The 19,454-nt window shown below is 41.3% G+C and overlaps 1 protein-coding gene across 1 annotated transcript; it reads left to right on the forward strand.

Moving 5' to 3' along the window:
• The first annotated feature begins 9,003 nt into the window (after nucleotides 1-9,003).
• LOC139453677 (uncharacterized) lies at nucleotides 9,004-9,486 on the forward strand. Its single transcript, XM_071235152.1, has one exon. The coding sequence runs from the start codon at nucleotides 9,004-9,006 to the stop codon at nucleotides 9,484-9,486; it is 483 nt and encodes a 160-aa protein (XP_071091253.1).
• The last annotated feature ends 9,968 nt before the right edge of the window (nucleotides 9,487-19,454 follow it).

Raw genomic sequence — 19,454 nt, forward strand, 5'->3', positions numbered from 1 at the left:
GCGTCACAATGGCAAGAAATCCATCATACGATTTCTTCCTCTTTATCAGCCAAAGGCACATTATAGCAGAGTAGACGACAGCCAATAACATTACCTAAGGCTGCGTATGCAATACGTGCCCCCATTACAATTCATTACTGTAATAGCTTGTCAAGCTAGTCCCGTAACTCCGGATCGCTGAACTAACTCCCGTAGCTCTCATTACTATCAATTTCATGTTAATTGGCACGGTTTAGAAAATAGGAGAAAATGGATATGGTTTTAAGTCACCCCCGCATCTTAACTGAGAAAGCCTGCATCGGTGACACAGACGTCAGTCAGATTTGACAGTGGGGCTGCCTTATTACAGTGGCTCTACGACGTACATGTTAGTGTTGCTCCATACTCCGGCCAATTTTAGAAAAACAGATGCACGATTAGCAATAAATTGACGGCACGCAGAGCGTAAAAAATGTGATTACATAAAGTAAACATAAACATTAAAAATAGAACCACCCACTACTAGTCAATTCCAAGCTGTCGTTAGCAGATTTCTTTAAAGGTATGTCGTTCGCGAAGGACTAACGACCCGTTTTAAGAGACCATTTATCACAGTGTGTGACATCTCACAAAGATATCCACAACGAGTGGATCTGTTAAACGACTAAACGACAAAGGAAAAGGATGTTTTCGATTAAATACACTGTCAGTGACTATTTAAATTTCTACAACATATGTGCGGGTCATTGGTCGCCTGGCAGCCCACTCATCTGGGGAACTCACTTGTGGGTCAGAGTTGCGGCACGTTAAGGTTGCAGGATTCGTCGACCATATGTCGGATATGCTGCAAAATACTTTAAATATTGTTTATAGAAATGGAAAAAAAAGTGACAAAAAACTCTCCACAAGACTGTATGACAAGACGGATACTTCGACTTTCAAATTGTCAGCTTTTCCTTTATGTCGAACAATATTCCAGCAGCTCCATCCTTTGTTTTATACATTTCACAACTTTGAGGTTCAAAGAGCGTCATACGAATCTTGCTCAAAAGTGTTTTGGTCTTAGTTACGACATCCAAGGCCTCGGTAAAACTTTCAAAAGGTTTTATAGTTGACATGTGGAGAAAATTTCCCAATTTGACGAATCAGTTAAAAATAATGTTCAATGCAATTCCCTAATTTTTAACTTCTACCATGTCTTCCGTGTCTTTTTTTCAGTTTACGACTTGCCTTTGCATGCGTTTGTGACGAATGCCACCAGTGGGGCAGGATACGCTCACCTTTTCGCGAACACCTGGAATCAGGTATATTTGATGGTGACTTACAAACACATGCTTATAGTGTAGTCGGAATCGTACAGTGGACTTTTCTTTAAGTGGAGGATTCGTGTGGCTGTGGACACGTTTTTGTTGCTATTAATGTATTATATACCAACGTGCTTGAGGCAAGGGTTGAATGAGTGAATAAGTATGGTGTTTCAGTGTGAACGACCTGCAAATGATACACATATTGTGTATCAGTGTGAATAACCTGCAAATGATACATATATTGTGTATCAGTGTAAGTGACCTGCAAATGATACATATATTGTGTTTCAGTGTGAATAACCTGCAAATGATACATAAATTGTGTTTCAGTGTGAATAACCTGCAAATGATACACATATTGTGTATCAGTGTAAGTGACCTGCAAATGATACATATATTGTGTTTCAATTTCAAGTACCTGCAGGAGATACATATCTTGTGTTTCTGTATGAACGACCTGCAAATGATACATATATTGTGTCTCAATGTCAATTACCTGCAAGAGATACATATCTTGTGTTTCTGTATGAACGACCTGCAAATGATACATATATTGTGTTTCAGTATGAACGACCTGCTAATGATACACATATTGTGTCTCAGTATGAACGACCTGCAAATGATACATAAATTGTGTTTCAGTGTGAATAACCTGCAAATGATACACATATTGTGTATCAGTGTAAGTGACCTGCAAATGATACATATATTGTGTTTCAATTTCAAGTACCTGCAGGAGATACATATCTTGTGTTTCTGTATGAACGACCTGCAAATGATACATATATTGTGTCTCAATGTCAATTACCTGCAAGAGATACATATCTTGTGTTTCTGTATGAACGACCTGCAAATGATACATATATTGTGTTTCAGTATGAACGACCTGCTAATGATACACATATTGTGTCTCAGTATGAACGACCTGCAAATGATACACATATTGTGTTTCAGTATGAACGACCTGCTAATGATACACATATTATGTTTCAGTATGAACGACCTGCAAATGATACATATCTTGTGTTTCTGTAAGAACGACCTGCAAATGATACACATATTGTGTTTCAGTATGAACGACCTGCAAATGATACACATATTGTGTTTCGTTATGAAAGAGCTGCAAATGATACACATATTGTGTTTCAGTGTGAATGACCTGCAAATGATACATATCTTGTGTTACACTGTCAACGACCTGTAAAAGATACACGTTGTTTTTTGTTTTTTTAAATACAACAACTGAAGTTCAGAGAAGGCGGTTCTGACTGGTTTCAGAAAAATATCAATTTTAGTTTAACCTCAGCCTCTGTTCTCATTTATCCCAATGTGAACCCAACCACTGCGCATGTGCTTTTGTAACGCTATATCCTCGTCTCAGAACCTCTTTATATATAGATTTATTACACAATATTTGTTTACATCGTTTGTTGAGAAAAGTGTATCAATGTATGCGTGTTTTCGTTTATGCTGAATGTCTATATTTTATAACGTGGGAGAAAACTGATCTATCAAACACCCTCGCAAACAATGTAGGCGTGAAAATATCGGCACCGGTTTCTATTCTATAGCTACAACACTACGTGGGCTTCCCACCATGTGACTCGTGATAGCGGCCCCGGGACACGCAGGCTCAAGCCAAGTGAGTGGTCTCTAAGAAGAAAGGTGCGAATGAATGTTGTTTAACGCCGAAGTCGGAAATATTTAAAGTATATCACGGTGAGCTGTAACTATGGACAAATCAAACCAGTGACTGAAAGCATGAGCAACGATTCACGTCATCGGAGCAAATTGACACACAGTCACCACCCGATCCACTCTAGCCGGTTCTTACGAGTTAATTCTTCCCTCGAATTGCCACGGGGTCATAGAAGAACTGTCGCGAGAAGTGGGTGCGTGCTAGAGTAGGGTGGGAGGAGTTTTGGTTGGGAACTGATGGGTCCTTTCCGGGTTCATTTTGTATCACTACTCTGGTTTAAAGTTCTTGAGCCACTAACCTCAATCATTAAGGGTGTATTTCCAGTAAATGTGTCTTCAAAGTCTCGCAGGATGGTATGCTGGCGATAGCGATATACACGCATGGTATCTGTACCACGTAACAGGGCTGACACGGTGTATGACGTCACGTGAGGATGTGGGTCCGAGGTGGTCCGAGGTGGTCCGAGATCCGGTCTGATGTACACAGCGTATAACGTCACGTGAGGATGTGGGTCCGAGATCCGGCCTGATGTACACAGTGTATGGCGTCACGTGAGGATGCGGGTCCGAGATCCGGCCTGATGTACACAGTATGGCGTCACGTGAGAATGTGGGTCCGAGGTGGTCCGAGATCCGGCCTGATGTACACAGTGTATGGCGTCACGTGAGGATGCGGGTCCGAGATCCGGCCTGATGTACACAGTGTATGGCGTCATGTGAGGATGCGGGTCCGAGATCCGGCCTGATGTACACAGTGTATGGCGTCATGTGAGGATGCGGGTCCGAGATCCGGCCTGATGTACACAGTAAGGCGTCACGTGAGGATGCGAGTCCGAGATCCGGCCTGATGTACACAGTGTATGGCGTCATGTGAGGATGCGGGTCCGAGATCCGGCCTGATGTACACAGTGTATGGCGTCATGTGAGGATGCGGGTCCGAGATCCGGCCTGATGTACACAGTGTATGGCGTCACGTGAGGATGCGGGTCCGAGATCCGGCCTGATGTACACAGTGTATGGCGTCACGTGAGGATGCGGGTCCGAGATCCGGCCTGATGTACACAGTAAGGCGTCACGTGAGGATGCGAGTCCGAGATCCGGCCTGATGTACACAGTGTATGGCGTCATGTGAGGATGCGGGTCCGAGATCCGGCCTGATGTACACAGTGTATGGCGTCATGTGAGGAAGCGGGTCCGAGATCCGGCCTGATGTACACAGTGTATGGCGTCATGTGAGGATGCGGGTCCGAGATCCGGCCTGATGTACACAGTATGGCGTCACGTGAGGATGCGGGTCCGAGATCCGGCCTGATGTACACAGTATGGCGTCATGTGAGGATGCGGGTCCGAGATCCGGCCTGATGTACACAGTGTATGGCGTCACGTGAGGATGCGGGTCCGAGATCCGGCCTGATGTACACAGTATGGCGTCACGTGAGGATGCGGGTCCGAGATCCGGCCTGATGTACACAGTATGGCGTCATGTGAGGATGTGGGTCCGAGATCCGGCCTGATGTACACAGTGTATGGCGTCACGTGAGGATGCGGGTCCGAGATCCGGCCTGATGTACACGGGTAATGGAGCTGGTAATGCTGTCTCATGGTGTATGCAGTTATCTCGGTGTATTTGTTGCATATTTATCTCACTGAGTAATTGTATAAAACAGAAGCCAGACGATAATCGAGACAATCCAGTAATTGCCAGTATGAAAGACGATCCACCCTTCGAGGTAGGAGGACACGCAAGTCACCGGCCTGGACCACCCGCCTCTTACGAGCAGTCGCGTCTTACGACCACCCGCCTCTTACGACCAGTCGCGTCTTACGACCTCCCGCCTCTTACGACCACCCGCCTCTTACGACCACCCGCTTCTTACGACCACCCGCCTCTTACGGCCAGTCGCGTCTTACGACCAGCATAGGTTGCTGGGAACCTTTTCTAACCCGGAATCCCACCGAGTGATTTGATATGTTACAACGATGACCGATATATGAATTATACAAACATTAACATGGCTTAGTGCAACCGACATACGCACGATACTACAGATATAGGGCATTTTGACCAAATATTTAATTGTATAATGCTTTAAATCGTGTTGATAAACTAACATAAGAAGAATGAGGTAGACGATTTACCGTATTTCCTCCAACAGGCGTTTCTGTGTCTCTTTTCGGACACCAAAAGGGTCTGACGTTTATTAGAGGTTCGGTGTCTATGAGAGACCGGACACTTCACGAAATAGTGGGGACAGTCCATTGTATTGTTTTTATATGTGGATATTTCATGTTCTGTTTGGGGCGGTGCATTGCGGGAATACTGCAAAAGGTGGCGTAAAACCAAGCTCACTCACTCACTCATTTACTGTTTTACTAGAGCCGACTTTATTAATCTGACATACGGTTCTGTCCGAAGTGAGGTGTTTATTCAAACCTACAGCCTGACGATGAGGCTCATAAACGCCGCCGATCCCGTAAAACCGCAGGACATGGAAAATAAGGTTTATGTGAAAATAAAGCTGTCACTTTGAACCAGATTTAAATTCAAGGGCATGGCATAGCGGCTCTCAATAGAAAGTAAGATGTGTGCGTATATGTGGGTGACCACCATGTGCACAGTGCATGCCTGTATGTACACGTATAAGTCTTGATAAACTACTTACACATACACCCCATTCCTCGGGACATTTTATATACATAGTATCCTTATAACTGTTTATTTCACAAATTATTGTTGAAATAGTTCATTCCTTCATATATATCACGCACATTTAAACCTGTTTGAACATTTTTGACCTGCGGGAAAATTGTCCGGTTGTTATTAAATCATTCACGCCGATGTTGAAATGGTCCCTCTTTCGGTTCTATGAGTAAGTTAGCACGGTGTTTGGGTCAAGCCTTTCCACCCTACTGACCCGAAACGTTTTCAGAATGTGTAAACCACATCTCGGGTCAGTGAGTTTAAACCAACTTGAACATTCACCTTACATGGGATGATACCGACAAGCAGATATAGCAGCTTGTGAACTTTGTGCACTCTGTTTGAATAATACGATATTCTACAATTAAAGCTACGGTGAAGGAGGGGATTACATGTGTCCTGTCAGTATATATTTAGTACCTTCACACCAATTACTTACACTTACAGTAGTCAACGATTCCATCGTGAACGAGGAGGTTTGTATCTTGTGTTTCAACTGCCGTTGGCATTTGATAACACGGGGCACATTTGTGTCCCGATAATCATAAATGTGAATTTAATGCAAAATATGTTTCATTTAACAGTTCTTTTTACTCAGATAGTCAACCCGCCACAGTACATGTGAATAAATGAACTAAATGCTAGACATACCACGTTAGGACACTGCCAATCGTCACCTATCTGTGACAAACGAAAACAAACGATCTAACTACCTATACAGGTTACATAGTATCCGTACTACCTACATTATTCTCCAATGTAGTTTATGCCCAGTTCATTTCCACCAATCACTCGCTCACAACATCACGCCCGCTCACGACACAAACAACCATATCAGCCGTCTCTCCGTGACACACAGTCCGCTGTTATCAGGGGTTGCAATATACGCAGTTACATACCAGCTTTCTGAACACACCTTCATATCTCATTTCATTCATCAACACCGCCACCACGGTGTCCCATTCATGAGATAGCTTATCACTTGAGTCAGCCATGTGAATAATTAATATCAGTAATAGGAAAATTTCGTCAATATGCTCGGGGATTACCATGGTATTTCTCATCCGACAGGTCGCGAGAAGTCGCCCGACCTTGTGTCTGTTTCAAGACATTAGGACATACGTGAAGGACTCAATGAATGAATACATATGACAGCACAAACCAGCACTTACTCCAAGACAAGTAGCGTGTTAAGACGCACGTGGCTAGCCTCGCGTACAATACTGGTTTCTAAACTGAGTACTGTTTTAAAAGGGACTAATCTAAAGTTTAATCATTAATTTGAATGTATAAACACTTGGATTGTTTTTAACAATAACAAAACACAGCGTTCCAGATTTAAATATATATATATTGAAAAGCTTTCTTCGGGCAGCAAACGTCCATGTCAAGTTTCAAAATGTGATTAAACAAATATGAAGTGGGGAGAGGCCCTTTTTCAACACCGTCATACTGTGGTTTGCACACCCTTTCCTAGAACTGTAGACTCATTAAAGATTTAATATTCATAAATAGGTTTGAATTTTAAAAGAACGTATTAGTGGGTTGAACTATACATTTGCACAAGGTGGCGTGTCATCATAGCCGAAACAGCATGTGTGCCATGTTATATTCAGCTGGTCGGTTCGGCAGTTTTGGGGTAGTTAAATATCCTGTATAACGAATAAACATTGGCTAGCTAATTAATACAGGATTTATACAGGGTGTTTACCATCTAAAAACACACAAGCGTTAACCTAGTTATCATATAATGTCATAATTGTCATTCTTAAATTCTATCCTCACAAACGGGTTCCAAACAGTGCACGTTTTCCTGGAATGTGTACAAAGTAAGATGCACATGCAGGTTACCGGACATCGTCCGCCATGTCTGCGTGAATGTTGTTTATTAAGTATCCACATACACAAAATACTAACAAAACATGTATCTGCTATTTGTGCTGACTGAAAGCAGTTGTGATGTATGTTTGTGTTATTAGACTGAAGAACGGGGTGTTAACTAAACATTCCCCGGAGCATCTTACACTGATACATTCAGGATCAATCATCTTATTTGCAGTAAACGGTGAAGTGTATTAATGTTGTACCTGTGCGCAGTAATATGGAATGGTTTCAATCATAATTTCCAAACCCTTCCTCGGCAATATTTAAATATAAATACGGGGGGAAATGCTACACTTTTGAAACATGAAATGTGGAATATATGCCTCATATTTTATATACATGTGAATGTATGAGGTGGTGATGCCACGAAAATGTTGAATATGAGAAGCATACAGGGAATAAACACAGACAGACAAGCTCGGTCCGATATGGGCTGTACATGTATGCCCACTGAGAAACAGTTGGAGCCCGTGGACAATTACGAACGGGTCCACAAAGGCCTACCCAGTTACGTCCCTTCAGTGGGCCCAAACTGTTGGCTGGGTGGTAACGGAATTGTTGATCATATGTCTACTCAGTTGTGGGTATTTTACTTTCTGTGACCAGTGAACCACTGGCTCTAGGGTCGGCTGATTCCAAACATCGTTGTTCAACATGGCACAGACATGATATAAATGATAGATTGGTCATTACAAAATACATGTATCTCACGAAATGTTTGTTAAATGGTAAGACTACACCCATCTCAAAAAGAAAATAAAATCTAATAGAAAATATGCCAAAGGCAATTTCAAAATTGTAATCAATTCGTTTGTGGAACAATGGTACAATTTATCAGCCCCGGCTGCTAATAGGGCTAGACACAAAAAATTGTAATCATTAGCACATCTGGCGTGGAGCAGAGATAGTCCAGGTTTCCATAAGAAATCTGTTTCCAAATGTCTCTCAGTATGATCGTTGCATCCATAATGGAGACACAAGCTAGGGGCGTATAGTTTTTATCTGATCCACACCAGGGAGAACCTGGCACTGAGGAGGAGCACCCCATGCCGGGGTACAGGAGTCGTCTCCATCACTGTAACCGGCACCGTGATATTTCTGGCCTTTTTGAGTGATGGGTAAATCGTTTAGGGCAAACATCTCTATGGCTTCTACACCATGCCAACTGGAACTAGACAACCAAAAATAGTTGGAAAGGAGATACATTGTTTTGGGGTGAAATCTTTGCGTGGGCGTCCCTTACAGGCTACACGTTAACTTCTCAACAGTTTTCGTTTCATCATTAGTATTTTCTGTGAAGCCCATTTCTGGTGTCCCCCGCCGTGATACCGCTGGAATATTGCTAAAAGCGGCGTAAAACCATACTCACTCACTCACTCACTCACTCATTAGTATTTTCGTGTGTAATGTCAGTTGGCAACTAACACCTTTACTATGAGAGGTTCGTCACGCTCCCATCGCCCCGGCATTATCAGGATTGCCAAGAAAAAACGCTCACACCTACCCTACTTTACCAGGATTGCCAACACAAGACGCCCACACCGACCCTACTTTACCAGGATTGCCAGCACAAGACGCTCACACCGACCCTACTTTACCAGGAATGCCAGCTCAAGACGCTCACACCGACCCTACTTTATCAGGATTGCCAGCACAAGACGCCCACACCGACCCTACTTTACCAGGATTGCCAGCACAAGACGCTCACACCGACCATACTTTACCAGGATTGCCAACACAAGACGCCCACACCGACCCTACTTTACCAGGATTGCCAGCACAAGACGCTCACACCGACCATACTTTATCAGGATTGCCAGCACAAGACGCCTACACCGACCCTACTTTACCAGGAGTGTCAGCTCAAGACGCTCACACCGACCATACTTTATCAGGAGTGTCAGCACAAGACGCTGAAAATATGTTTAAAGCATGGACATTTCTCCACTTCATTAATCATTTCGTTTTCAAATTTTCCTCTTGACCGTTGGATGCCTTTACCATTGATTTAACACTGACATTTTGAATTACACAAACATAGGCAGCTGTGACTACAACATTACAACTTCTCGTCCTCATCACAAGAGAATAAGCTACCTTTTTTAAATTGGATAAAGAATCAGTGACATTGACAACAGCCAATATAGTTCCAACTGAAAACTCTTTGTTGGACAGTGATAACTACACAAGGGTGAAACACAATTTCCTACACATATTTTTCTTCTTGCCTTTCGCGGTAATCCATCGGCCCACCCGATAGAATAATTGCCCTTTATCGAATGGAATGTACTCTAGTCGATGAGACGTCACGTTTGCTCAGAGTCAGCCTGACCTGTCATGACGTTGCGAAAAGACGAGTCAGATGTCCTAACGCCGACAATATGTAACAAGGTAATTAATCGGACATATTTCGGTCAAATCCAGCTGTTTTACATGGACCCCCAACTGGTCTACAAGCACATATAAAGAAAGCGATCCCGCTGTGTTTCCTTAATACATTATTCGCAATAGAAATCTTAAAATTTGCCAAAACATGTAAAATGTCTTATAGGCCGTGGGCTAGGTATGACCCACGAGCACCCCCCACCCACCACATCCAAACCCCACTAAAATCTTTTTAAGCCCATAAACATACTAAACATGATTTTGAATAACTTGTTTCAGTGGCATTTAGAAGTTGGTGTGATGAAGTAAGACGAGTTCTATGGATGAACAACTTCTTTATTACAATTAGTGCGACGTTTCGGTGTAGATCCTAACACCTTTATCAAGCAAGTGATGAATAGTGCTAAACAACATAGGTATCTATACTTATTAACATCAAAGTTTATACAGTAAATTGATTGATGGACACAGAGAGCTGATTAAGATAATTGGAAGCCAGTGGATGACTACTGAACACAGAGTCAGCAAGCAGACTGATAGAGATGATGGAAGCCAGTCGATTAATTGGATGGACATAGGGCATCAACAGCATCCTCAGCCCCAGAGAGCAGCCTCCACGACATCAGACAGCCCCGTTTGTCATCAGTCTTCCCTACATAGGAACATCCAGCTACCAGATCCGCAGACTGCTCAAACACCACGCCAACATTGATACAGTATTCCAGAGAGGCAGGACAATCCAGAACATCCTCAGTGCCAATGGCAAGCCCCCTACATCAAAGAAAGAAGACCCAGCTGGTGCCGTATATCACATACAATGTGACTGTGGCGACTCCTATGTAGGAGAAACATCCAGGCCCCTACCCATTAGAATAAAAGAACACAAGACCTCAGTACAAAAAAAAGGACTCAAAATCAGCCATCTCCGACCACACCCAAACCCACCCCGACCACAACATCCAGTGGAACAACATCAACAATCAATCAGACTACAAAATCAGGAAACTCCGAGAAGCCATCTACATCAAAAGGATCCAGCCAGCAATGAACAGAGACCAAGGCTATTACATCCCGCCTGCTTACCATCACCTAATTGCTAAATCCCTTTGTCCGTCCAATTAATACCGTGGCTTCCATCATCTCTATCAGTCTGCTTGCCTACTCTGTGTTCAGTAGTCATCCACAGGCTTCCAATCATCTTAATCAGCTCTCAATCAATTAACTGTATAAACTTTGATGTTAATAAGTATAGATACCTATGTTGTTTAACACTATTCATCACTTGCTTGATAAAGGTGTTAGGATCTACACCGAAACGTCGCACTAATTGTAATAAAGAAGTTGTTCATCCATAGAACTCGTCTTACTTCATCACACCAACTTCTAAATGCCACTGAAACAAGTTATTCAAAATCATGTTTAGTATGTTTATGGGCTTTAAACAAAATTAGTGGGGTTTGGATGTGGTGGGTGGGGGTGCTCGTGGGTCATACCTAGCTCACGGCCTATTAGCTACGACCCTGTCACACACTGATTTTCGGTATCTTAGAGTACTGTTTTTGATAATGATAACTATTATCCAAGTGATTTGTCGGTACATGTACAGTCAAGTCTCGTTAATCTGACACTCGTTAATCCGACAATCGGCTAATGGTGGGAACCGATTAAATCAGTGCTATTTAGACCCGTTAATCCTACAGTCTCGCACTCCGACTCCGACACAGCTAATTTTCAACAAATTAACGAAATCACTCATTAATCAGTCTCGTTAATCCCACACAATGATCAGCGTACTCCGTGGTCATCTGCCCGCGAGTACACAGCCCGTGTTTTGATACGAGACGAGTCCGCAATAGTTGTTTTGTGTTAAGCTTTAGAGGTTGCATGATTAGAAAACATATTCCGCTAACAATGTAACACAACAATATGAATATTTCATTTTTCAGTTTTTATTATGTGTTTGTATTGTTATATATCGTGTAGTTGTCCGATTTTGATCATATATATGTATGTATGTTTGTATGTATATGGTTAATCCGCCATGTTTGTTTGTAAACACTGAAAGTAGAATCTACCTGATCTTCTATGTTGAAATATGTTCCCATATATGACCCCAACGGATGCCGTTTTTATCCGTTGGCTTGATGCTACCGAGAAACGCTACATGATAAACACAAATATCAGTGAATTTCATGGTTCTGTTACAATCGGGATTACAATGATGAAAGGTTATGGTAGAGCCTAAAGAATGTGACACTATAACGCACTGATACGCTGCTCTATATAACTCAACAAAACATTGGTCACATAATGGACAAAACGGACATGTTCTAAATGGGAATACAGTGACTATTTTTAAGAATGACCCGAGTACGAGGCAGACAGACAGACAGACAGACGATTCATTCAACAGCAGGCAACCGGCCTCTAAACCTGAATATGGCATGATGAATCACGCATGCTGTAGTCAATTGCTGAGTCAGTGAGTATGGTTTTACGCCGCTTTGAGCAATATCACGGAGGAAAGTGTATAAGTTGATTTGCTAAACGATCAAATGCGCTAACTGTATTTTATCCTGAGATATTAGAAAGCTACGCAATAAATCACAAAGTAAAATAAAGAGTGAAGCATAGTTTATTTTCCGATAAAACATTGTTCTATCACGACGTCATTTTTGGACATTCGAACACGCCCTCGCAAATTGATGACATCGTTATTTTTTAGAGGGAAGTGTCTCGTCAGTTGTTCCACATAGATGTAGCTGGGCAACGTAGACAAACGAACTCGAACGATCGCATCCAAACGTGGGAAAATATGACAATCGGTATTGGGAGAAAGGGTACAAATAATCGAGGTGAAAATTGTGAGAATATCTGGGAAATACCAAACTTAACATGCCTGATCATAAAATGAAAAAACTTGTCCGACATTGTTGATTTTGGATTATATGCATTCAGGGAGTCATCATTATTTAAATACGGGTAAATGTTTTTTTTGTGCGTTTCATTACCATCCTTAAAGAGGCTTTGCATAATGTTGAAATCTATTATAAAAAAATAAACGACTTGGTTTATTATCCCTGCAGTGTTTTATTGTACGATAAACAACTCCTACATGTCATTTTTTCTTACACTTACACAAAAGTACACTTTTTAAAATTACGTTCAAATTACGTCCCCCGTGATCTAACGTACCCTTGGTGACATCGTTCTGTCATTGCCATCAAGCAAGATGGCGCATCCACATCAATTTTCGGTGAATGGTTTCCTTAAACATGTCTAATATTTGTATATTATTACGTTGGAAGAAATATGGCAAGATGATGTTGCACGCTGATCACAAACATATCCAAACCATTGTGTCCGTGCCACAGCGGTCCTGCCTTCGTATTATGTCTGTCTCTGGACAAAGGACTGTGTCAACTGCAGTCTGGTATGAGTCTACCCTAAAGGAATGAGCAATCTTTGAAATGGTTCAAAACCACGTGTATATCTGTTGTTCAGAGTAGGGCATTTGACAAGATACTGCAGTCAAACAAAACGGGCGCAACATTGCTCTTCCTCAGCCATGTCCGTCCCAGGCTTTGTTTCCACCGCTAATGTCAGAACTAGGCCTTGTCTGCTCACCGAGTTGTTTGCGATACATAATACAGTAACCGACGTGAATCGTTCACAAAGTTACAACTTGTATGACAGAAGACACCTCAACTGACAAAATCCAGTGACACCGAATTTTGGTTGGCTTTCTTTACATTTCTTAGCTCGGTCCCACAATGCCCTCGTGGAATGTTTCGAGTCACGTGATTAATTTGGAGCAAATTAATATAAAAACTTACTTTTTAAAATCCTACTTACAGCTGCACGGGATCATGGATAGCTGCACACTGAACGGATAATGAAATAAGACGTAATTATACAACAAAGTACCCATTTCAGTCTCTCAACACAAGGGTGCAGGCAATTAGGTGGAAGAGCCCGTCGATTAGCCCTGTTCGTGAATTTTCAATTTACGTCACAGCTAAGTCATTACGTATTTGATGTTCAACCTAGCTCCAATAAAACATATACAGAATAATCTTAAATTCGGCTTCTTAGAACAGAAATAAAGTTTACTCTACCCCCATGTGTAGTGTTATAAAGTATAGTTTTGCCCTGAACTATTATAGTTAAAGCATGAGGACGCTTGCGTGCTTTGACTTTTTTCTTAAGTACATAACAATTTCATGAATAAAAAACGATATTACGTGTTTCTTAATTGGTAGTTCTTTTGCTAAGAACACCCCCATATTATGAAGGACGGGATCATCACCTGTTTGCACTAGCTGTGTGAATTTCATGAAATGGATATTCATGCCGAGAGGTACTTTTTACTGATAGTGTTGCACATCGTTTAGATATAAACATCACATGGTATGCATCTTCAATATATTTAGTTTTTCTTGAAAAACAGAAATCTCAGAATCGTTCATTATGAAGAACCCAACTGCCTCTTCCAAGGTCCACATTAAGCCATAAAATGACATCGAGCACGTTCTACATTTGAGGACCCGTGAAGATCCGGGATAGAATAGGTCTTCAGCAACCCATGCTTGTCATAAAGGCGACTATGCTTGTCGTAAGAGGCGACTAACGGGATCGGGTGGTCAGGCTTGCTGATTTGGTTGATGCATGTCACCTTATCACGACTGCGTGAATCGATGCTCATGATGGCAATCACTGGATTGTCTGGTCCAGACTCGATTATTTACATACCGCCGTTATAAATAGCTGGAATATTGCTGAGTGCGGCGTTAAACAACAAATAAAACAAACTCTACATTTGACCAAACGCTCATTTACAATGTGGTTAAGTATTGGATTGGTAAATGTAACATTTTGTATTACACAAATATAATGTCCGGACTTGCAGGCTTGGAGGCACTGCGTTGTATAGGCTCACAAAGCCTCCTACACAGTAGCCGTCTTGGCTGTTATATTACCCTCTTGTGCAAGACCAAACGTTTCATCCTATTCAATATGGCGTATATTTGTACCATGGAGCGTGACTCTGTGGGTGTCTATCGGGACCATATTGCTGCATAGGATCACAGTGTATGCGGTTGTGTTGTAAATTTGCTCTTGGTCTAATGGTTATACTGCTTTTGTTAACATCTCTGAAACTTATTATTATCATACACAATAATAAGTTTCAGCGATGTTGACAAAAAGCAATATAACCATTAGACCAAGAACAAAAGTACAACACAACCGCATACACTGTGGATAATCGCAAATTAGCACTAACTCACTGGAAGGTTGTCTTCCTTCCACAGATGTTGGTTTCTGATTGACAAATACTCATGTACGGGTGGTCATCTCTGTGTTGAAGGTGAGGTGAGGTGAAATGGGGTTTAACGTCGCGTCCAAGATTATTGCGGCTGCTTGTACTAGTCCGGACTGATGCCGATTTATAGTGCTAGCTCTTTGAGATACCATGCAGCAGTTTAACATGAACACTCCACTCAGAAACAGTATACTGACTCCGAGCCGACCGGTCTTTGTTTTAGCCCCTTAATGCCGAGCGACAGACAGGGTAACAACAAGTACCACCTTTTAACGTCTTTTGGTATGACGCGGCCGGGAATCGAACCCCGGACCTTCCGCTATCCGGGCGGACGCTCTACCACGCTCTCTTCTGTATTGAAGGACTATAAGGCCTTTAAAGTATACATACGAAATACATAATATGTAAACGCCAGTTTTACATCGACTAAAATAGCGTGTATACTTATATTACATTGGTAAAACGACCAGGCTTAAATTTCAAACCCACACAAATGTATTGAATCGAGGGACATTATCAAGGGTTCATAGTCCTCTTTATGCGAGCTCTATTTATATCATGTCAGGACTGCATAGTTTGACTTATTTATCACATGGACAACGTCAGTCAACAGGTATCAGTTACATACAACACAGAGTACACGTACATCATGATTCAGTCCGGGGATAGCATGACACCTGTTACATGTGATTTCAGTGATATATGCTACTGACAAATAGCATTAAAGAATCCAGTTTCATGTTATATTTATGTAAATCTCCCGTGTTATAACAATGAATGTGACACATTAGTTGAAATTGTGAATGGAGGTTAAAATTAACGTAATCTCGTATTTTGGGACATAACTAACATTAACAGACTCGTGAAGATCCGGGTTAGAATATGTGTACAACAACCAATGCTTGCCGTATAAGACGACTACGCTTGTCGTAAGAGGTGACTAATGGAATCGGGTGGCCAGGCTCGCTGACTTGGTTGATGCATATGATCGTATACCATTTGCATGGGTTGATGCTCATGACATCAATCACTAGATTTTCTAGATTAACAGACCGCCGTCACATAGCTGGAATAGTGCTGAGTGCGGTGTTAAACAACAAACAAACAGTACATTACACTTAAGCATAATTTCCAGTGTAGAGGAGAGCACTGTCTGGTGAATTACTAAACACATATTGTATGGAGGTGATTGTGTCAGAACATTTGCACTTCCAAGTAGCAACAAAAGAGGATTTGTCAGAAAATTATCAAACGGTCATGCAAGAAACGCCTTTATTGTTCAAAAAGAATAACTTCGGAAAATGTCAATCTTTTATTTAATAGTTTTGTAGCATTTAATATAATTCGTTTCTTGTTCTTAACCTTAATCCCCACGATACGAACTTAATATTAATAATAAGCTATTGACAAAAATTATGTGTGAGTTTTTCGAGAAACATGTACTGAAGGAAAGTATGTCCGTATGAAGCATATGTATTATATACTGGCCCTTAAAAACCATTGCACTCCTAGGTCTAGGGTAAAATAATTATAACCGCTGTACACATTGTATAAATCCGCGCAGCACAAACGCAAAAGAACAGTAAAGCCTATTCTTAATGTCACAATAACACCTTCACAGAATGCTTATGTATTCATGAACGCAAAAAACCCTGAAGAAAACGATACGAAATCAGTGACATCGATCAGCACAACAATACAGCACAAACAACGAAGGTAGTCCCCTGATTTACGTTATGGAATCAATCGCTAGCCAATCAAATGCCATGGAATCACTTGCACTGTAACTGGGTGAATCGAAAGCAATTTAGATAACACCCACACCCAACTAAATCATGTCTCTAAACCACATCGTGCATCTTCTCTTCCACGCAGCGCCTAGAATCAAGAGACCAGATATGTTAGTAATATAATAATATGTGTTTCCGTGGCGTCGTTTTCTTCTCATGCGACTGTGCCTCAGCAGTAAGCTGCGGGAATTCTTGCACCTTGCAAATCACAACTGTCAGTTGCATTTGCTATTTGAGTATTATTATGATATATATGTCGATGAATTTCGTTACGATATCAGACATATTATTTTTAAAGTATTCGATTAATAAGCTCATATATAGAGATAAAAAACAAAGTCCAAAGATCATCACTCGCATTTAATCTACCGGTTTCACCATTGTGATTTTCAAGAGTACAATGTAAATCATATATGTATATTCTCTGCAAAACAAGAAACGCAAAGTGATTTAGATTTTTTATCTCATTTACATAATCAAGAGTAATCAATTGTTCAAAATTGGCACACATCAATGTCATTGACCCAGGTTCCATATGGCACAAATGGAACAGTAGATTTTCAAGATGAAGGTCATCTGTTCTAAATATCTTGTATGGCCACCTTTAGAGTCCACTTGCACTTGCTTGATAACGGTGTTAGAACCTACACCAAAACGTCGATCATAATTGTAAAAAAGAAGTTGTTCATCCATAAATTCTTATCCTTACTTAGTACTCCAACTTCTAAATGCCTATTAAAGAAGTTGTCTTGTTGCCTAATGACGTCCGTACGGCAAAGCATAAAACGTAACTCCTCACTAAACCAAACTCGTCTCCAATCGTAGCTGTGGCCATACTCTGTGACCTTGACACCATTGACGTCATAGCCGACAAATACGCTCAGCGCGTAAACTGTTCATCACCGTCTGGGCTAATATCGTACGCAATCCTTGTTTTCCTTGTTGCGATTTTTCCATCTTTTCACCAAGATTCTGCAGTACCTCATTCTTTCAACACAAATCAATCACAAACAATGCATATATGACCATTTCAATTTAGGTATTAATTTTGTATGGATGTCGGCAACTCTCCGTAAGATATTTACGATTTTACTACGTTTGCGTTTCTTTTCTTCTTCTTTTTTTGTGTGCAGAGTTTATAACCTCAAATTCTTTTCCACATGTATGTCCTTGGTGACAACGCATGGGAGGGTAGTGTTTGGGGCTGATCCATGAATTTCTTCATTACCCCACCCTCTGTTGTAAACGTCGAGTCACAATTATCGGGCATATTCTGCTGACTCAATGAGTATGCTACACCTAGCTACGTGTTAAGTCTTATACATAAAAGGGACGTCTAATTTGATCAAACTAGGAAATACGCCCGAGTATATAACCAGCTTGATCATGTCCGGCTTCCACGTGGCCCGCTTCCGGCGTGTCACACTGTGGAAACTGTGTCAAGATCACATGACGTCACATCACGTGGCAAATACTGATAGCGCCCCATCTATTAAATCCAAAAAAGGAATTCCCGAAGAACGCAATGTCAAATATATGAATGAGAGTTATAACGGTGACACATTTCGAGGAAATATCCCCTATATTCGTCAGTGAGAACCTCTGTACATTGCGCAGTCACCCCAACTGATCGTGAGAATGTTAATGATGTGTGGCGAGTCATGGTCACTGTTTTACCCACAGTACCAGGGGACTGAGTACATACTTAAAGTTAATTAGTACTCGACTAAGTTAAATTATGATTGCCGGATGAAGCTATGTTTGAGCTAATTCCGGATACAGTATGTCACCCTGAATGATTATGTCTGACCGTATAGTGGCGATAATAATTCTCACCAAAACATTAAGAAGAGTCAAATACGATTGACCAATCAGATTCCTGTTCTTCATTCGCCGTTCTACTTATTGTTAATACTTCCAATAAAATATTTGATGCAAGTGAAGAAATTTAGTTTTTACAGAACAAACAATTGAACGTATTATGATTGGTGATGGTGTACATAAGAGACCAATAGCAGTCAGAGATTGAAATGCGGCATTTGAAAATGGACAAGACATGGGAGAATATCACTATAACGGATATGACGTACGTAAGTAGAATATCACTGTAACGGACATGATGTCACATACAATTTGGATTTATTGTTTAAAATTCAAACCTCAAAATGTGGTAAAGTTCAAACTTCCATGACAGACTTCCAGTAAGAAGCTGGTTTCAGTTATACGGAAATTCGTTTATACGGACGAATTGTGAAGTGACGCAAGTGTCCGTATAAACGAGGCACGACTGTATAGGAGAATATCACCAGAACGCATATGATGAACATAAGGGAGAATTTCCCAACAACAAATATGATTTCAAACACAGGAGAATATCACTAGAACGG

The sequence above is a fragment of the Haliotis cracherodii genome, unplaced genomic scaffold (assembly GCF_022045235.1).
Source record: "Haliotis cracherodii isolate W230 unplaced genomic scaffold, xgHalCrac1.p SCAF_10, whole genome shotgun sequence".
In the NCBI taxonomy this organism is placed as follows: Eukaryota; Metazoa; Mollusca; class Gastropoda; order Lepetellida; family Haliotidae; genus Haliotis; species Haliotis cracherodii.